The 21,948-nt window shown below is 47.9% G+C and overlaps 1 protein-coding gene across 1 annotated transcript; it reads left to right on the top strand.

Annotated features, from left to right (window-relative positions):
- Positions 1-171: 171 nt before the first annotated feature.
- Positions 172-19,462, top strand: MRPL14 (mitochondrial ribosomal protein L14). The gene is made up of 4 exons (XM_038761287.1): positions 172-272; positions 5,938-6,013; positions 15,340-15,437; positions 19,081-19,462. Exons 3-4 carry the CDS (start codon positions 15,361-15,363, stop codon positions 19,445-19,447), a joined length of 444 nt encoding a protein of 147 aa, XP_038617215.1. The 5' UTR covers positions 172-272; positions 5,938-6,013; positions 15,340-15,360; the 3' UTR covers positions 19,448-19,462.
- Positions 19,463-21,948: the final 2,486 nt, after the last annotated feature.

The following is a 21,948-nucleotide window of genomic DNA, read 5'->3' as shown; positions in this document are numbered from 1 at the left end:
TCGGTCCCACTACTGCTCGGCCGTTCGGGCGCTCGGGCGTTCGGTCCCTCGGCCGTTCGGGCGTTCGACCCTTCGGGCTCCGGCTCCGGCTCGGGGGCGGGGCCCAATCACCGCAGAGCCCCACCCCTCCGGGCGCGCGTGACGTCATCCTGCACGGCCGGGAGCCACGCCCCCTCACCCGAAATGGCGGGAGGCGGGGCGCGCAGGCGCAGTGGGGCTCCTGATACAGCGCGGCTCCTTCCCTGGATATAACGCGGCGGCGGTGAAACGGGGTACAGTTGGCAGGCGGCGGGCTTCTCTTCCCCCCCTTTTTTCCTGTGGTGTTTCGAGATGGGGACGGGGGAGGGAGCGCTTTGTACGTAGTAAGCGCTCAGTAAATAAGAGGGAATGAAGGAGGAGGCCTGAGGAGAGGAAGTGGGGCCAAGGTGAGGGCAGGCCGGCCGGAAGTGGGCAACCGAGGCCTACCTGCTTTTCTCCTCATTGCCCTCTCTCCATTCATTCATTCAGTCGTACTTATTGAGCGCTTACTGTGTGTAGAGCACTGTACTAAGCGCTTGGGAAGTCCAAGTTGGTAACATAGACGGTCCCCACCCAACAGTGGGCTCACACTCTCCAGCCCTCCTCAGGAAGTTTGGGGGTCTCCCCCCTTTTTTCCTGTGGTATTCCGAGGTGGGGACGGGGGAGGGAGCGCTTTGTACGTAGTAAGCGCTCAGTAAATAGGAGGGAATGAAGGAGGAGGCCTGAGGAGAGGAAGTGGGGCCTAAAGTGGGCATCCGAGGCCTACCTGCTTTTCTCCACATTGCCCTCTCTCCAGTCCCCCTCAGGAAGTTTGGGGGTCTCCCCCCTTTTTTCCTGTGGTATTTCGAGGTGGGGACGGGGGAGGGAGTGCTTTGTACGTAGTAAGCGCCCAGTAAATAGGAGGGAATGAAGGAGGAGGCCTGAGGAGAGGAAGTGGGGCCGAAAGTGGGCATCTGAGGCCTACCTGCTTTTCTCCTCATTGTCCTCTCCCCAGCCCCCCTCAGGAAGTTTGGGGCTCTCCCCCCTTTTTTCCTGTGGTATTTCGAGGTGGGGACGGGGGAGGGAGTGCTTTGTACGTAGTAAGCGCTCAGTAAATAGGAGGGAATGAAGGAGGAGGCCTGAGGTGAGGAAGTGGGGCCACTGTGAGGGCAGGCCGGCCGGAAGTGGGGCTGAAAGTGGCATCCGAGGCCTACCTCCTTTTCTCCTCATTGCCCTCTTGCCATTCATTCATTCATTCAGTCGTACTTATTGAGCGCTTACTGTGTGCAGAGCACTGTACTAAGCGCTTGGGAAGTCCAAGTTGGTAACATAGACGGTCCCCACCCAACAGTGGGCTCACACTCTCCAGCCCTCCTCAGGTAGTTTGGGGGTCTCCCCCCTTTTTTCCTGTGGTATTTCGAGGTGGGAACGGGGGAGGGAGCGATTTGTACGTAGTAAGCGCTCAGTAAATAGGAGGGAATGAAGGAGGAGGCCTGAGGAGAGGAAGTGGGGCCGAAAGTGGGCATCCGAGGCCTACCTGCTTTTCTCCTCATTTCCCTCTCTCCAGTCCCCCTCAGGAAGTTTGGGGGTCTCCCCCCTTTTTTCCTGTGGTATTTCGAGGTGGGGACGGGGGAGGGAGTGCTTTGTACGTAGTAAGCGCTCAGTAAATAGGAGGGAATGAAGGAGGAGGCCTGAGGAGAGGACGTGGGGCCACTGTGAGGGCAGGCCGGCCGGAAGTGGGGCCGAAAGTGGGCAACCGAGGCCCACCTGCTTTTCTCCTCATTGCCCTCTCGCCATTCATTCAGTCGTATTTATTGAGCGCTTACTGTGTGCAGATCACTGTACTAAGCGCCTGGGAAGTCCAAGTTGGCAACATACAGAGACGGTTCCCACCCAACAGTGGGCTCACAATCTCCAGCCCTCCTCAGGAAGTTTGGGGCTCTCCCCCCTTTTTTCCTGTGGTATTTCGAGGTGGGGAGTGCTTTGTACGTAGTAAGCGCTCAGTAAATAGGAGGGAATGAAGGAGGAGGCCTGAGGAGAGGAAGTGGGGCCACTGTGAGGGCAGGCCGGCCCAAAGTGGGCAGTCGAGGCCTACCTGCTTTTCTCATCATTGCCCTCTCTCCATTCATTCATTCAGTCGTACTTATTGAGTGCTTACTGTGTGCAGAGCACTGTACTAAGCGCTTGGGAAGTCCAAGTTGGTAACATAGATGGTCCCAACCCAACAGTGGGCTCACACTCTCCAGCCCACCTTTCAAGATGCCAGTTAGACTGAGATTTACCGTGCACCTGAAGTGGTCACTTGGCAACATAGGTTGCCAACTTGTAGTTCCCAAGCGCTTAGTACAGTGCCCTGCACACAGTAAGCGCTCAATAAATACGATTGAATGAAGGAACGGTCTGCTTCCGACTCCCAAGCCCAGGCTCGTTCCATGGAGCCACGCTGCTTCTCCGGCCACGCCGTGTCCCCCATGGGTTCACAAGGATTGAGAACAGGCGTCGAATCCCCATTTTGCAGATGAGGGAACTCGGGGGCACGGAGAAGTTAAACGACTTTTAGACTGTGATTTTAGACTTTTTAGATTTTAGATTTAGATTTTAGATTTTAGACAGTGAGCCCACCGTTGGGTAGGGACTGTCTCTATATGTTGCCAACTTGTACTTCCCAAGCGCTTTGTACAGTGCTCTGCACACAGTAAGCGCTCAATAAATACGATCGATTGATTGACGTGTCCAAGGTCACGTAGCAGGCGAGTGGCAGAGCTGGATTAGAACCCAGGTCCCCTGGCTCCCGGGCCCTTTCGTTTGGAGGAAATCATCCCTACTGTGTGCGGAAACTTCGTTTTGGGAGGTTCCCACCGGTGTGTCCTTTTGCAGCGGCACAGAGTGAGCGCTTCATGACTACCGTCATTCCTCCTCAGGGTTACTGCACACAGTAAGCGCTCAATAAATGCGATTGATTGATTGATTGATTGATAATTTGCAGACTGAAGGTGCAGAATTTCTGCGAGATTCCTGCCCGCTTCTTCCGGAGTTGAGGGACTGTTAGCCTCAAGGCAATTATCACCCATCCAATAAAGTTAATTTAAAGACTCTCCCATAATTTTAGTAGCTCCCGTGGTGCTCGCGGTGACTTGGCTGGAGGGGATATTTTTCTTCGCAAGAGCAGCGTGGCTTAGTGGTTAGAGCCTGGGCCTGGGTGTCATTCATTCATTCAGTCGTATTTATTGAGCGCTCACTGTGTGCAGAGCACTGTACTAAGCGCTTGGGAAGCCCAAGTCGGCAACATATAGAGACGGTCCCTACCCAACAGCGGGCTCACAGTCTAGAAGGGGAAGCAGCGTGGCTCAGTGGAAAGAGCCCGGGCTTTGGAGTCCGAGGTCAAGGGTTCAAATCCTGTCTCCGCCACTTGTCAGCTGTACTTAACTCCTCTGTGCCTCAGTTTCCTCATCTGTAAAATGGAGATTAAGACCATGAGCCCCCCTGTGGGACAACCTGATCACCTTGTAAGCTCCCCAGTGCTTAGAACAGTGCTTTGAACATAGTAAGCGCTTAATAAATGCCATCATCATTATTAGAGAAGCAGCGTGGCTCAGTGGAAAAGAGCCCGGGCTTTGGAGTCAGAGGTCGTGGGTTCAAACCCCGGCTCCGCCAATTGTCAGCTGTGTGACTTTGGACAAGTCACTTCACTTCTCTGTGCCTCAGTTACCTCATCTGTAAAATGGGGATTAAGACGGTGAGCCCCCCGTGGGACAACCTGATCACCTTGTAACCTCCCCAGCGCTTAGAACAGTGCTTTGCACATAGTAAGCGATTAATAAATGCCATCATTATTATTATTATTATTAGAAGGGGGAGGCAGGCAACACCTGGCTTCTAATCCTGGACCCCCCATGCCCGCTGTGACCTTGGGCAAGTCACTTCTCTGGGCCTCAGTTACCCCATCTGAAAAATGGGGATTAAGACTGTGAGCCCCACATGGGACAACCTGATTACCTTGTATCTACCTCAGCGCTTAGAGCAGTGCTTGGCACATAGTAAGCGCTTATCAAGTTCCATAATTATTATTCATTCAATCGTATTTATTGAGCGCTTCCTGTGTGCAGAGCACTGTACTAAGCGCTTGGGAAGTCCAAGTTGGCAACATACAGAGTCGGTCCCTACCCAACAGTGGGCTTACAGTCTAGAAGGGGGAGACAGAGAACAAAACAAAACATATTAACAAAATAAAATAAATAGAATAAATATGTACAAATAAAATAAATAATTGTACAGTCTAAAGAGGGGAAGACAGACAACTAAACAAAACCAAACTTGATGTTCCTAGGGGGCTTTCCTTCTGTTTTGCAGCATTTTTTTTCCCTGCCCATGATGCAAACTCCTAGTTATGAGGCTGAAATACTTTACCTGACCCTCGAATCCTATCTTACGTTCAAGGAGTGGATTTTTCCGATTAAAAATTTGATTGAATGCAAGGAAGTGATTTCAGGTTTTAAAAAGAGTGGGCAAAACCCGTTTTCCAAGTTTCAAACTGAAAGATATATTGGGTTTTCGTTTAGCTTTTTGGATTGACCGTGTCACTTGTGCCTTTTCCGCCCTGTCTGCGGAACAGTGATTTCTTTGTAGTGTTTGCAAATGACACAAAAGGCTAAACAACAGTTCGATAACCCAGCTACTGTTAGCATACATAGCCATGGTAAGGCATTTAAAGTATTAGATTCCAGTATTAATCCCAAAATTAATGTCCACATCTTGGGTTTGAGCCAAGGGACCACTAGGATGAGAGGACTAATCCCACATGAATCCGCTGTTGGGTAGGAACCGTCTCTATATGTTGCCAACTTGTACTTCCCAAGCGCCTAGTACAGTGCTCTGCACACAGTAAGCGCTCAATAAATACGATTGAATGAATGAATGAACAACCCAACTTCCTGGTATCTCCCCCAGCGCTTAGGACAGTGCTTGGCACAGACTAAGGGCTTAACAAATACTAAGATTATTCTATTCATTTTATTTTGTTAATATGTTTTGTTGTCTGTCTCCCCTTTCTAGACTGTGAGCCCACTGTTGGGTAGGGACCGTCTCTCTATGTTGCCAACTTGGACTTCCCAAGCGCTTAGTACAGTGCTCTCCGCACAGTAAGCGCTCAATAAATACGATTGAATGAATGAATTATAAAGATTTGTACATAAGGGTATGTTTCTTTGGGGGGAATGTATGGGTGCATGCAGATGTTTTGGGGACAGAGGAGCTGAAGTGGAGGGGGAACAGTGGGATGAGGCGGTGGGTTTCCAGGATAAGGATGCATTTTAAAATGACCAAATCTTCACACTCTAAAAGGTGAAGAGGTAGGGAAAATGAAAAATTCAAATGAAGGGAGAAAAATTAAAACGTAGGGATTCTTGGGGGTGCTTAACCCTAACTCTAAAAATAATTTGGGCAGGTGGAGGTTGGATTAAATCAGTGAAACCCAGAGTAACCCTATTTAAGCTGGGCTGTAATAATAATAATAATAATAATAATGATGGCATTTATCAAGCGCTTACTATGTGCCAAGCACTGTACTAAGCGCTGGGGAGATTCCAAGGAGATCAGGTTGTCCCACGGGGGGGCTCACAGTCTTTATCCCCATTTTCCAGATGAGGGAACCGAGGCCCAGAGAAGTGAAGTGACTTGCCCAAAGTCACACAGCTGACAGTTGGCAGAGCCGGGATTCGAACCCATGACCCCTGACTCCAAAGCCCGGGCTCTTTCCACTGAGCCACGCTGCTTCTCTGTAGATCCTACCCTCAGAAGGTTTTATCCCAAGCGGTGCTTGCGGGACAAGGAAAAATGGGAATGTTTTTGGATTGGCTCCCTCCTCACAGCCCTTGGGTATAAATCTGTATGCTGGGTCATTGTCATTGATTTTCTTTTTCATGTCCTCCTCTTCCCCCACAGCCCCGCATCCTCGAGTCGGATACAAGCCTGAGTACTGTACTGAACTCCTCCCAAGCACTTAGTACGGTGTGACGCGGTAAGTGCTCAATAAATAGCATGGATTTCATTGATCCGGTTGAATCCTTAGCTCTGGAAATGCTGGATGCCAGTGTGATCCCGGCTCCGCCACCCGTCTGCTGCGTGACTTCGGGCAAGTCCCTTCACTGCTCGGTGCCTCAGTTCCCTCATCTGTAAAATGGGAATTAAGACTGTGAGCCCCATGAAGGTGATGGATTGTGTCCTTAACAAATACTATACTTAACAAAAACAAACAAGTCCGTAACAAATACCATATGTGTGTGTGTGTGTGTGTGTATGTGCATGTACGTATGCATATACGCATATATGTATATATGCATATACGTATGTATGTATATATGCATATACATACATCTATATACATGTATATATACACATACATGCATATGTATACATGTATATAGATGTATGTATATATTCATATACATATATGTATATATGCACACACACATATGCATATATGCATATGCATACATCTATATACATGTATATAGATGCATGTATATATGCACATGCATATATGTATATATGCATATGCACACATATATATGCAGATATATATATATGCATATACACACACCTATATACATGTATATATTTTGTTGTATGTATGTATATTGTGTTAAGGACACAATATGTATATCTACATATACATACATATATTCATTCATTCATTCAATCATATTTATTGAGCGCTTACTGTGTGCCGAGAACTGTACTAAGCGCTTGGGAAGTCCAAGTCGGCAACATATAGAGACGGTCCCTACCCAACAACGGGCTCACAGTCAAGAATGGGGAGACAGACAATAAAACAAAACATGTGGACGGGTGTCAAGTCGTCAGAACAAATAGAATTAAAGCTAAATGCACATCATTAACACAATAAATAGAATAGTAAATATGTACAAAGTAGTAAATATGTACAAATATGTACAGTTACTCTATTTTATTTGTACATATTTATTCTATTTATTTTGTTAATTTGTTCTGTCCTCTGTCTCCCCCTTCTAGACTGTGAGCCCACTGCTGGGTGGGGACCGTCTCTAGAAGTTGCCAACTTGGACTTCCCAAGCGCTTAGTACAGTGCCCTGCACACAGTAAGCGCTCATCATCATCATCAATCGTATTTATTGAGCGCTTACTATGTGCAGAGCACTGGACTAAGCGCTTGGGAAGTACAAATGGGCAACATCTAGAGACAGTCCCTACCCAACAGCGGGCTCACAGTCTAAAAGGGGGAGACAGAGAACAAAACCAAACATACTCACAAAATAAAATAAATAGAATAGATAGGTACAGGTAAAATAAATAAATGAATAGAGTAATAAATAGGTACAAGCATATATTAATACGACTGAATGAATTGAACGAATACAAGTAAAATAGAGTAATAAACCTGTACAAACATATATACAGGTGTTGTGGGGAGGGGAAGGAGGTGGGGCGGGGGGGATGGGGAGGAGGAGAGGAAGGAGGGGGCTGAGTGTGGGAAGGCCTCCTGGAGGAGGTGAGCTCTCAGTAGGGCCTTGAAGGGAGGAAGAGAGCGAGCTTGGAGGACGTGGGCCGGGGGTCGACGGCGGGACAGGCGAGAAGGAGGTACAGTGAGGAGGTGAGCGGCCGAGGAGCGGAGGGTGCGTTTTTCCTCCGTCAACATTTGATCCCTGAGGTTCACATTTGACCCTGCCTGCCAGCAGTCTCTCTGAGCCTCGTCGGGGAGGAGTCCAGTTCGGCCCTCGGGGTCGAGATCATCATCAATCGTATTTATTGAGCGCTTACTATGTGCAGAGCACTGTACTAAGCGCTTGGGAAGTACAAATTGGCAACATACAGAGACAGTCCCTACCCAACAGTGGGCTCACAGTCTAAAAGGGGGAGACAGAGAACAAAACCAAACATACTAACAAAATAAAATAAATAGAATATATATGTACAAATAAAATAAATAGAGTAAAAAATATGTACAAACATATATACAGGTGCTGTGGGGAAGGGAAGGAGGTAAGATGGGGGGAATGGAGAGGGGGATGAGGGGGAGAGGAAGGAAGGGGCTCAGTCTGGGAAGGCCTCCTGGAGGAGGTGAGCTCTCAGCAGGGCCTTGAAGGGAGGAAGAGAGCGAGCTTGGCGGATGGGCAGAGGGATTGGGGGCATTCCAGGCCCGGGGGATGACGTGGGCCGGGGGTCGATGGCGGGACAGGCGAGAACGAGGCATGGTGAGGAGGTTAGCGGTGGCAGAGGAGCGGAGGGTGAGGGCTGGGCTGGAGAAGGAGAGAAGGGAGGGGAGGTAGGAGGGGGCGAGGGGATGGATGGACAGCCTGGAAGCCCAGGGTGAGGAGTTTCTGCCTGATGCGCAGATTGATTGGTAGCCACTGGAGATGTTTGAGGGGGGGGAGTAACATGCCCAGAGCATTTCTGGACAAAGACAGTCCGGGCAGCAGCATGAAGTATGGATTGAAGTGGGGAGAGACACGAGGATGGGAGATCAGAGAGAAGGCTGGTGCAGTAGTCCAGACGGGATAGGATGAGAGCTTGAATTAGCAGGGTAGCGGTTTGGATGGAGAGGAAAGGGCAGATCTTGGCAATGTTGGTGTCGGTATACCTTATCGCGGAGGCTGCCAAATCGCCTTCTGATGCCGAATAATTTATTCATGGACCGGGAGGCCCTTCTCCTTGTCTTCTAGGAGCTTAAAGCAGAAGACGATTTCCAGCACGACCTCACTCGGCACTTTTTAGCAATAATAATAATGACGGCATTTGTTAAGCGCTTACTGTGTGCAAAGCACAGGGGGAGGGATCCAAGGTGATGAGGTGGTCCCATGTGGGGCTCACAGTCTTCATCCCCATTTTCCAGATGAGGTCACTGAGGCTCAGAGAAGTTCAGTGACTTGCCCGAGGTCACATAGCAGACGTGACAGAGCTGGGATTCAAACCCATGGCCTCTGACTCCAAGGGATACAAGGTGATGAGGTGGTCCCCTGTGGGGCTCACAGTCTTCACCCCCGTTTTCCAGATGAGGTCACTGAGGCCCAGAGAAGGGAAGTGACTTGCCCAAGGTCACACAGCAGACATGTGGCGGAGCCGGGATTCGAACCCATGACCTCTGACTCCAAGGGATACAAGGTGATGAGGTGGTCCCATGTGGGGCTCACAGTCTTCATCCCCATTTTCCAGATGAGGTCACTGAGGCTCAGAGAAGTTCAGTGACTTGCCCAAGGTCACACAGCAGACGTGACAGAGCTGGGATTCGAACCCATGACCTCTGACTCCAAGGGATACAAGGTGATGAGGTGGTCCCATGTGGGGCTCACAGTCTTCATCCCCGTTTTCCAGATGAGGTCACTGAGGCCCAGAGAAGGTAAGTGACTTGCCCAAGGTCACACAACAGACATGTGGCGGAGCCGGGATTCGAACCCAGGACCTCTGACTCCAAAGCCCGGGCTCTTTCCACTGAGCCACGCTGCCTCTCCTCTCTGTGGCTTTGGGCAAGCCACTTCACTTGGCTACGCCTCAGTTCCCTCACCTGTGCAGCATTGAGAAGCAGCGTGGCTCAGTGGAAAGAGCCCGGGCTTGGGAGCCAATCAATCAATCAATCGTATTTATTGAGCACTTACTGTATGCAGAGCACTGTACTAAGCGCTTGGGAAGTCCAAGTTGGCAACATATAGAGACAGTCCCTACCCAACAGTGGGCTCACAGTCTAGAAGGGGGAGACGGAGATTGTGGGTTTCAAATCCCGGCTCTGTTGCTTGTCAGCTGTGTGACTTTGGGCAAGTCACTTCACATCTCTGTGCCTCAGTTACCTCATCTGTAAAATGGGGATTAAAACTGTGAGCCCCAGGTGGGACAACCTGATCACCTTCTATCCCCCCCAGCGCTTAGAACAGTGCTTTGCACATAATAAGTGCTTAACAAATGCCATTATTATCATTATTATTATTATTATCTGTAAAATGGGAATGAAGACGGGGGAGCCCGATATGGGACTCTGTCCAACCGGATTAGCTCGGATCAGCCCCCGCGCTTAGTACAGGGAAGCAGCGTGGCTCAGTGGAAAGAGCCCGGGCTTTGGAGTCGGAGGTCATGGGTTCAAATCCCGGCTCGGCCACTTGTCAGCTGGGTGACCTTGGGCAAGTCACTTCTCTGGGCCTCAGTTACCCCATCTGTAAAATGGGGAGTAAAACTGTGAGCCCCACCTGATCACCTTGCAAACTCCCCAGCGCTTCGAACAGTGCTTTGCACATAGTAAGCGCTTAATAAATGCCATTATTATTATTATTATTATTATTATTATTACAGTGCCTAGCACATAGTAAGCGCTTAAGGGATACCATTTAAGAAAAAGGTGTGGAGAACTTGCACACTCGGAACACTCAAAGGTCATCGAGTCCTGTTCAGGGGCAGCTTGGTAAACATTTTTTGTTCAGGAAGAAAGTTGCGAAATGAAATTTTTAAGCACTGTAACCATCTGTGGATGAGCTGAAGCAGCCAGTGCCCTTCTGTGAGCCCACTGTTGGGTCGGGACCGTCTCTTGATGTTGCCAACTTGGACTTCCCAAGCGCTTAGTACAGTGCTCTGCACCCAGAAAGCGCTCAATAAATACGATTGAATGAATGAAAGTGAGGTTTTCATCCATCAATCAATCTCAATCAAAGGTATCTATTGAGCACTTAATGCAGAGCACTGTATTTGGCCCTTTCTAATTGACAGCGCTGTGGGGAACGCCACATCTTCTTTTTTTGTGGGGAGGAGTCTAATTCGCTTCATCCCCAACCAGCAGTGTAGACCAGAAACAACACTCTTGGGTGAAGCAGAATTTATAAAGCAGAATAAATTTATTTATTTTATTTTGTTAATCTGTTTGGTTTTGTTCTCTGTCTCCCCCTTCGAGACTGTGAGCCCGCTGTTGGGTAGGGACCGTCTCGAGATGCTGCCAACTTGGACTTCCCAAGCGCTTAGTCCAGTGCTCTGCACCCTGTAAGCGCTCAATAAATACGATTGAATGAATGAATGAATGAAAGTGAGGTTTTCATCAATCAGTCTCAATCAAAGGTATCTATCTATTGAGCACTTAATGCAGAGCACTGTATTTGGCCCTTTCTAATTGACAGCATTGTGGGGAACGACACATCTTCTTTTTTTCGTGGGGAGGAGTCTAATTCGCTTCATCCCCAACCAGCAGTGTAGACCAGAAACAACACTCTTGGGTGAAGCAGAATTCATAAAAGCAGAATAAATTTATTTATTTTATTTTGTTAATCTGTTTGGTTTTGTTCTCTGTCTCCCCCTTCTAGACTGTGAGCCCGCTGTTGGGTAGGGACCGTCTCTAGATGTTGCCAACTTGGACTTCCCAAGCGCTTAGTCCAGTGCTCTGCACCCTGGAAGCGCTCAATAAATACGATTGAATGAATGAACGAATGAACGAAAGTGCGGTTTTCATTCATCAATCAATCTCAATCAAAGGTATTTATTAAGCACTTAATGCAGAGCACTGTATTTGGCCCTTTCTAATTGACAGCGCTGTGGGGAACGCCACATCTTCTTTTTTTGTGGGGAGGAGTCTAATTCGCTTCATCCCCAACCAGCAGTGTAGACCAGAAACAACACTCTTGGGTGAAGCAGAATTTATAAAGCAGAATAAATTTATTTATTTTATTTTGTTAATCTGTTTGGTTTTGTTCTCTGTCTCCCCCTTCTAGACTGTGAGCCCGCTGTTGGGTAGGGACCGTCTCGAGATGCTGCCAACTTGGACTTCCCAAGCGCTTAGTCCAGTGCTCTGCACCCTGTAAGCGCTCAATAAATACGATTGAATGAATGAATGAATGAATGAATGAAAGTGAGGTTTTCATCAATCAGTCTCAATCAAAGGTATCTATCTATTGAGCACTTAATGCAGAGCACTGTATTTGGCCCTTTCTAATTGACAGCACTGTGGGGAACGACACATCTTCTTTTTTTCGTGGGGAGGAGTCTAATTCGCTTCATCCCCAACCAGCAGTGTAGACCAGAAACAACACTCTTGGGTGAAGCAGAATTTATAAAAGCAGAATAAATTTATTTATTTTATTTTGTTAATCTGTTTGGTTTTGTTCTCTGTCTCCCCCTTCGAGACTGTGAGCCCGCTGTTGGGTAGGGACCGTCTCTAGATGTTGCCAACTTGGACTTCCCAAGCTCTTAGTACAGTGCTCTGCACCCCGTCAGCGCTCAGTAAATACGATTTAATGAATGAATGAATGAATGAATGAAAGTGAGGTTTTCATCCATCAATCAATCTCAATCAAAGGTATCTATTGAGCACTTAATGCAGAGCACTGTACTTGGCCCTTTCTAATTGACAGCGCTGTGGGGAACGACACATCTTTTTTTCGTGGGGAGGAGTCCAATTCGCTTCATCCCCAACCAGCAGTGTAGACCAGAAACAACACTCTTGGGTGAAGCAGAATTTATAAAAGCAGAATAAATTTATTTATTTTATTTTGTTAATCTGTTTGGTTTTGTTCTCTGTCTCCCCCTTCTAGACTGTGAGCCCGCTGTTGGGTAGGGACCGTCTCGAGATGCTGCCAACTTGGACTTCCCAAGCGCTTAGTCCAGTGCTCTGCACCCTGTAAGCGCTCAATAAATACGATTGAATGAATGAATGAATGAATGAATGAAAGTGAGGTTTTCATCCATCAATCAATCTCAATCAAAGGTATCTATTGAGCACTTAATGCAGAGCACTGTACTTGGCCCTTTCTAATTGACAGCGCTGTGGGGAACGACACATCTTCTTTTTTTTGTGGGGAGGAGTCTAATTCGCTTCATCCCCAACCAGCCGTGTAAACCAGAAACAACACTCTTGGGTGAAGCAGAATTTATAAAAGCAGAATAAATTTATTTATTTTATTTTGTTAATCTGTTTGGTTTTGTTCTCTGTCTCCCCCTTCTAGACTGTGAGCCCGCTGTTGGGTAGGGACCGTCTCGAGATGTTGCCAACTTGGACTTCCCAAGCGCTTAGTCCAGTGCTCTGCATCCAGTAAGCGCTCAATAAATACGATTGAATGAATGAATGAAGCAGAAGGGAAGTGGCGTCTGATTGATCGATGGGATTGATCGATCAGTAGTATGGGCCAGAGCAAAGTGCCAGAAAGAAAGGCATTTAGCCCGAAGCTCCAGAATCGGTCTAAACTTACAGAGATGACGGCAACCATCACGCAGCACTTAGGTACCTATCTCTGAATTATGCATTATAAATGATTTACTCGTATTAATAATAATAATAATAATAATAATAATAATGTTGGTATTTATTAAGCGCTTACTATGGGCAAAGCACTGTTCTAAGCGCTGGGGTAATAATAATAATAATAATAATGGCATTTGTTAAGCACTTACTATGTGCAAAGCACTGTTCTAAGCGCTGGTACAAGGTTATCAGGTTGTCCCACGAGGGGCTCACAGTCCTCACCCCCATTTTACACATGAGGGAACTGAGGCCCAGAGAAGTGAAGCGACTCGCCCAAAGTCACACAGCTGACAAGTGGCGGAGCCGGGATGTCATCAATTGTATTTATTGAGCGCTTACTATGTGCAGAGCACTGGACTAAGCGCTTGGGAAGTCCAGATTGGCAACACATAGAGACAGTCCCTACCCAACAGCGGGCTCACAGTCTAAAAGGGGGAGACAGAGAACAAAACCAAACATACTAACAAAATAAAATAAATAGAATAGATATGTACAAGTAAAATAAATAAGTAAATAGAGTAATAACCCACGGCCTCTGGCTCCAAAGCCCGGGCTCTTTCCACTGAGCCACGCTGCTTCCCATTAGTAGTAGTGTCCGTCTCCCAGATTGTAAGCTCATTGTGGGCGGGGAACGGGTCTGCCGACTCGCACTGTGCTCTCCCAAGCGCTCAGTACAGTGCCCTGCACATAGGACTCGATAAGTACCATCGGTGAGGGCTGCTGTGTCAGAAACCGGTCACTCTCCCGTCCCCGATTCTCGGGTGGTTTCAGGGCTATTTTTCTGTGGCCACACCTTGAATAAATCCAGTTAAAATGCCTCTGTGGTTTCCAGGAGATGGTACTTAAGCAGCCCGTAAAATACGCTTGGAATTTTCGGAGAGGGCGTCTATTGTACTTCAAACTTTCAAACTTGTACTTCTCAAGCGCTTAGTACAGTGCTCTGCCCACAGTAAGCGCTCAATGTGATTGAATGAATGAATGAACCTAAGTAGGAAGTCTGCCCCCTTCTAGACTGTGAGCCCACTGTTGGGTAGGGAGCGTCTCTCTGTGTTGCCAACTCGGACTTCCCAAGCGCTTAGTACAGTGCTCTGCACACAGTAAGCGCCCGATAAATACGATTGAATGAATGAATGAATGAACTGAGCGCTTGGAAAGTACAATTCGGCAACAGAGAGAGACATTTCCTACCCAACAATGGGCTGACAGTCTTAGTACTATTACTATGCCTGGCACGTAGTAAGCACTTAAAAAATACAAAACACCAAAAAAGAGCCCTCCCTTATTTGCCCAATAGCCCTATTATTATTATTATTATTTGCTAAATAGCATTATCGCGTGGCTCAGCGGAAAGAGCACGGGCTTTGGAGCTGTGTGATTTTGGGCAAGTTGCTTCAGTTCTCTGGGCCTCAGTTCCCTCATCTGGAAAATGGGGATCAATCAATCAATCAATCGTATTCAATCAATCAATCAATCATATTTATTGAGCGCTTACTGTGTGCAGAGCACTGTACTAAGCACTTGGGAAGTCCAAGCTGGCAACATCTAGAGACAGTCCCTACCCATCAGTGGGCTCACAGTCTAGAAGGGGGAAACAGAGAACAAAACCAAACATACTAACAAAATAAAATAAATAGAATAGATAGGTACAAGTAAAATAAATAGAGTAATAAATATGCAGCACTGTACTAAGCGCTTGGGAAGTCCAAATTGGCAACATGTAGAGACAGTCCCTACCCAACAGTGGGCTCACAGTCTAAAAGGGGGAGACAAAACAAAGCATACTAACAAAATAACGAAGACTGGGAGCCCCCCGTGGGACATCCTGATCACCTTGTAACCTCCCCGGCGCTTAGAACGGTGCACATAGTAAGCGCTGAATAAATGCCATTATTATTATTATTATTATTATTATTATTATTATTAGGCCTGCTGGTGGATTTTAAACCGGGAACAACTTCTGCTACTTCTAAGACAGAGTTGGTGTTTGCCTCCTCACTGGTCGACTGTCCCCTGTCCCCCCTTCATTTAACCGCCCAATTTTGAAGCCTAAATCGGCTGCCGGCAGCCGCTCGACTTATTTACAAGTCATTCGGTCTCTTGCGCAGGATCTGGGATCCGGAATCGCGATGGCTTTCTGTCCTTGGGGAGCCTGGGGGTCGGCGCTAAACCGCGTGGGCCGAGCGCTAAGCCAGCACCATTTCAGGTAAGCTTGGAGGCCGACTCCGGGACGCGGGCCTCCCGGAGCGACGGGAATTATAGACGTCGGGAGCCGGGAAGGGCTCCGGGGTGGGGCCAGCTGGGCCGGAGGACCGCCGTTAGCCGGAGACCGGATGAACGGATCGGTCAGTTCATCCATTGAGCGCTTACCGTGGACAAAGCACTGTGCTGAGCGTTTGGGAGAGGACAGGATAACAACCGACAGACGCACCCCTGCCCACAACGAGCTCACGGCCTAGACCGGGGGGACGGACGTTAATATACGTAAATAAACAGATAAATGAATAAATAAATTACAGATCTATATTACAGATCTTTTAGATTTCAAATTTAGATTTAGGTTTTAAATTGCAGATCTTTTAGACTGTGAGCCCACTGTTGGGTAGGGACTGTCTCTGTATGTTGCCAACTTGGACTTCCCAAGCACTTACTGCACACAGTAAGCGCTCAATAAATACGATTGATTGATTGATCTATATATATATGGGGCAGTGCTTGGCACATAGTAAGTGCTTAACAAATGCCAGCCGTCTCTATATGCTGCCAACTTGGACTTCCCAAGTGTTTAGTACAGTGCTCTGCACACAGTAAGCACTCAATAAATATGATTGATTGATTGATCTGTATATATGGAGCAGTGCTTGGCACATAGTAAGTGCTTAACAAATGCCAGCCGTCGCTATATGCTGCCAACTTGGACTTCCCAGGCGCTTAGTACAGTGCTCTGCACACAGTAAGCGCTCAATAAATGCGATTGATTGATTGATTGATTGATCTATATATATGGAGCAGTGCTTGGCACATAGTAAGTGCTTAACAAATGCCAGCCGTCTCTATATGCTGCCAACTTGGACTTCCCAGGCGCTTAGTACAGTGCTCTGCACACAGTAAGCGCTCAATAAATGCGATTGATTGATTGATTGATTGATCTATATATATGGAGCAGTGCTTGGCACATAGTAAGTGCTTAACAAACGCCAGCCGTCTCTATATGCTGCCAACTTGGACTTCCCAAGCGCTTAGTACAGTGCTCTGCACACAGTAAGCGCTCAATAAATACGGTTGAATGGATGAATGAATGAACGTTATTATTATTATCCGAGCAAAGTGGGTTGGACGTAGTTCCTGTCCCACGTGGGGTGCTCAGTCTCTGTCCCCTTTTTACAGATGAGGGAATTGAGCCTGTCGTGGGCGGGGATGGTCTCTGTTGGTTGCTGAATTGTACTTTCCAAGCGCTTAGTACAGTGCCCTGCACACACAGTAAGTGCCCAATAAATATGATTGAATAATAATAATAATAATAATGGCATTTATTAAGCACTTACTATGTGCAAAGCACTGTTCTAAGCACTGGGGAGGTTACAAGGTGATCGGGTTGCCCCACGGGGGGCTCACAATCTTAATCCCCATTTTACAGATGAGGTAACTGGGGCCCAGAGAAGTTTACTGACTTGCCCAAAGTCACACAGCTGACAACTGGCGGAGCCGGGATTCGAACCCATGAACTCTGACTCCAAAGGCCAGTGATTGAAGTGATTTGCCCAAGCCACACAGGGGACAAGGGGCGGAGCTGGGATTAGAAGGGGGGATCTCCCCCTTCTACACTGTGAGCCCGCTGTTGGGTAGGGACCGTCTCTATATGTTGCCAACGTGGACTTCCCAAGCGCTTAGTACAGTGCTTTGCACATAGTAAGTGCTTAATAAATGCCATTATTATTATTATAGAGTCCACGTCTCACATGAGATTCCCAGTCTTAATCCCCATTTTACGGATGAGGGAACTAAGGCCCGGAGAAGCCTTAGTCTTCCCAAGCGCTTAGTACAGTGCTTTGCGCATAGTAAGCGCTTAATAAATGCCATTATTGTTACTATTATTATTATAGAGTCCACGTCCCACGTGAGATTCCCAGTCTTAATCCCCATTTTACGGATGAGGCCTGGAGAAGCCTTAGTCACCCAGCAGGCAAGTGGCAGAGCCAGGCTGAGAAACCCGTTCCTCTGACTCCCAATCAATCAATCAATCGTATTTATTGAGCACTTACTGTGTGCAGAGCACTGTACTAAGCGCTTGGGAAGTACAAGTTGGCAACATATAGAGACAGTCCCTACCCAACAGTGGGCTCCCAGGCTCGGGCTCTTTCCACTAGGCCACACGGCTCTGCTTGTGTGACCTTGGACAAGTCACTTCAGTTTTCTGGGATTCAGTCCCCTCATCCTTATCCCGGCTCCGCCGCTCGTCAGCTGGGTGACTTTGGGCAAGTCACTTAGAGAAGTCACTTAGAGAAGCAGCGTGGCTCAGCGGAAAGAGCCCGGGCTTTGGAGTCAGAGGGCATGGGTTCAAATCCCGGCTCCGCCACTTGTCAGCTGGGTGACTTTGGGCAAGTCCCTTCACTTCTCTGCAGCGTGGCTCAGTGGAAAGAGCCCGGGCTTTGAAGTCAGAGGGCATGGGTTCAAATCCCGGCTCCGCCACTTATCAGCTATGTGACTTTGGGCAAGACTGTGAGCCCACTGTTGGGTAGGGACTGTCTCTATATGTTGCCAATTTGTACTTCCCAAGCACTTAGTACAGTGCTCTGCACATAGTAAGCGCTCAATAGATACGATTGATTGATTGATTCACTTCTCTGGGCCTCAGTTCCCTCATCCGGAAAGTGGGGATGAAAACTGTGAGCCCCCTCGTGGAACAACCTGATCACCTTGTTAACCTCCCGAGTGCTTAGAACAGTGCTTAGCACATAGTAAGTGCTCAATAAATGGCATTATTATTATTATTATTATTATTAACTTCTCTATGCCTCAGTTCCCTCATCTGTAAAATGGGGATGAAGACTGTGAGTCCCACATGGGACAACTTGATCGCCTTGTAACCTCCCCAGCGCTTAGAACAGTGCTTTGCACAAAGTAAGCACTTAACAAATGCCATTATTATTATTATCCGTAAAATGGGGATGAAGACTGTTAGCCCCCCGTGGGACAACCTGATCGCCTTGTAACCTCCCCAGCGCTTAGAACAGTGCTTTGCACAAAGTAAGCGCTTAAGAAATGCCATCATTATTATTATTAGTAGTAGTAGTAGTAGTAGTAAAATGGGGATGAAGACTGTGAACCCCCCGTGGGACAACCCAATCGCCTTGTAACCTCCCCAGCGCTTAGAACAGTGCTTTGCACATAGTAAGTGCTTAACAAGTGCCATCATCATTATTATTATTAGTAGTAAGTAAAATCGGGATGAAGACTGTGAGCCCCACGTGGGCCAACCTGATCGCCTTGTAACCTCCCCAGTGCTTAGAACAGTTCTTTGCACATAGTAAGCGCTTAACAAGTGCCATCATCATTATTATTAGTAGTAAAATGGGGATGAAGACTGTGAGCCCCACGTGGGACAACCCGATCGCCTTGTAACCTCCCCAGCGCTTAGAACGGTGCTTTGCACAAAGTTATTATTATTATCCGTAAAATGGGGATGAAGACCGCGAGCTCACAGCCTTCATCCGCACTTTACGGACGAGGGGATGGAGGGCACTCCGCGCCCGCCACTGTACTAAGCGCCGAGGTAGGTTAAAGCTAATGAAGCTCAGCTTTGGGTGGGCGAGGGGCCGACGCCTGCCTTGGGTCTTCCTCCCCGCCAGCACGAGCCAAAGCCACGGCGCCATCCAGAAGCTGACCCGCGTGCGCGTGGTGGATAACAGCCCCATGGGGAACACCCCTTACCACCGCCCTCCCCGCTGCATCCACGTCTACAACAAGACCGGCGTGGGCAGAGTGGGCGACAGGATCCTGCTGGCCATCAGGGGACAGAAGAAGATGGCCCTGATCGTCGGGCACCGCAGGCCCGGGGCCCCCATGAGCCCCAGGTTCGACTCCAACAACGTGGTCCTCATCGAGGACAACGGCAACCCCGTGGGGACGCGGATCAAGACCCCCATCCCGAGCAGCCTGCGCCGGCTGGAAGGGGAGTACTCCAAGGTGTTGGCCATCGCCCAGACGTTCGTGTGAGCCCGGGGCGGGGGGGGGGGGTGGGGGGGGGACCGCCGGCGCGGGAGGGGTCCGGCCTGGAATGCCAGACCGGCCCCGGGCGGAATAAAATGTTCAAATGGTACTTGTAGCCTGCCTGGGTTCATTCAATCCATCCATCAATCCATCAATCGTATTTATTGAGCGCTTACTGCGTGCAGAGCACGGGACTAATAAGCGCTTGGGGAGCCCAAGTTGGCAACATCTAGAGACGGCCCCTACCCAACAATCAATCAATCGATCGTATTTATTGAGCGCTTACCGCGTGCAGAGCACTGGACTAATAAGCGCTTGGGAAGCCCAAGTTGGCAACATCTAGAGACGGTCCCTACCCAACAATCAATCGATCAATCGTATTTATTGAGCGCTTACCGCGTGCAGAGCACTGGACTAATAAGCGCTTGGGAAGCCCAAGTTGGCAACATCTAGAGACGGTCCCTACCCAACAATCAATCAATCAATCGTATTTATTGAGCGCTTACCGCGTGCAGAGCACTGGACTAATAAGCGCTTGGGAAGCCCAAGTTGGCAACATCTAGAGACGGCCCCTACCCAACAATCAATCAATCGATCGTATTTATTGAGCGCTTACTGCGTGCAGAGCACGGGACTAATAAGCACTTGGGGAGCCCAAGTTGGCAACATCTAGAGACAGCCCCTACCCAACAATCAATCAATCGATCGTATTTATTGAGCGCTTACCGCATGTAGAGCACTGGACTAATAAGCGCTTGGGAAGCCCAAGTTGGCAATATCTAGAGACGGTCCCTACCCAACAATCAATCAATCGATCGTATTTATTGAGCGCTTACTGCGTGCAGAGCACTGGACTAATAAGCGCTTGGGAAGCCCAAGTTGGCAACATCTAGAGACGGTCCCTACCCAACAATCAATCAATCAATCGTATTTATTGAGCGCTTACCGCGTGCAGAGCACTGGACTAATAAGCGCTTGGGAAGCCCAAGTTGGCAACATCTAGAGACGGCCCCTACCCAACAATCAATCAATCGATCGTATTTATTGAGCGCTTACCGCGTGCAGAGCACTGGACTAAGCGCTTGGGAAGTCCAAGGTGGCAACATCTAGAGACGGTCCCTACCCAACAGCGGGCTCACAGTCTAGAAGGGGGAGACAGACAACCAAACCAAACATATTAACAAAATAAAATAAGTAGAATAGATATGTACAAGTAAAGTCAATCAATCGTATTTATTGAGCGCTTACCACGTGCAGAGCACTGGACTAATAAGCGCTTGGGAAGTCCAAGTTGGCAACGTATAGAGACGGTCCCTACCCAACAGTGGGCTCACAGTCTGGAAGGGGGAGACAGACAACCAAACCAAACATACTAACAAAATAAAATAAATAGAATAGATATGTACAAGTAAAATCAATCAATCAATCGTATTTATTGAGCGCTTACTGTGTGCAGAGCACTGGACTACGCGCTTGGGAAGTCCAAGTTGGCAACATCTAGAGACGGTCCCTACCCAACAGTGGGCTCACAGTCTAGAAGGGGGAGACAGAAAACAAAACCAAACATATTAACAAAATAAAATAAATAGAATACGTATGTACAAGTAAAATAAATAAATAAATAAATCGCATTTATTGAGCGCTTACTGTGTGCAGAGCACTGTACTAAGCACTTGGGAAGTCCAAGTTGGCAACATATAGAGACAGTCTCTACCCAACAGTGGGCTCACAGTCTATAAGGGGGAGACAGAAAACAAAACCAAACATATTAACAAAATAAAATAGATATGTACAAGTAAAATAAATAGAGTAATAAATATGTACAAACATATATACATATATACAGGTGCTGTGGGGAGGGGAAGGAGGTAAGGATGGGGAGGGAGAGGAGGGGGAGTTCAGTTCAGTCATTCATTCGGTCATATTTATTGAGCGCTTCCTGTGGGCAGAGCACTTGGGATGTACAAATCGGCAACAGATAGAGATGGTCCAACAATGTTTTGCACATAGTAATAAAAATAATAATAATAATGGCACTTATTAAGCACTTACTATGTGCAAAGCACTGTTCTGAGCACTGTATAGTAAGCGCTTAATAAGTACCATTATTATTATTATTATTATGATTATTAACAACGGGCTGGAATTCCAGACCGGGCCGGGGTGGGCTCCCCCGTCTGCCCCGGGGAACGGTCCCTGGGGCGGAATAAAAATGTTCAAATGGTACTTTTAGCCCGCCTGGGTTCATTCGTTCAGTCGTTCATTCGGTCGTATTTATTGAGCGCTTCCCGTGTGCAGAGCACTTGGGATGTACAAATCGGCAACAGACAGAGGCAGTCCTCTGCACATAGTAAGCGCTTAATAAATGCCATCATTATTATTATTATTAAGTAGATAGGGGTCAATATTCAGTCGTATATATTGAGCACTTAAGGTGTGCAGAGCACTGTACTAAGCGCTGGGGACAGTACAGTAGGACAATAAAGAGACACATTCCCTGCCCGCAA

This window comes from Tachyglossus aculeatus, chromosome 19 (genome assembly GCF_015852505.1).
Source record: "Tachyglossus aculeatus isolate mTacAcu1 chromosome 19, mTacAcu1.pri, whole genome shotgun sequence".
NCBI classification, from domain to species: Eukaryota; Metazoa; Chordata; class Mammalia; order Monotremata; family Tachyglossidae; genus Tachyglossus; species Tachyglossus aculeatus.
The sequence above is the reverse complement of the archived record's forward strand: the minus strand, read 5'-3'. Positions and strand labels throughout refer to the sequence as shown.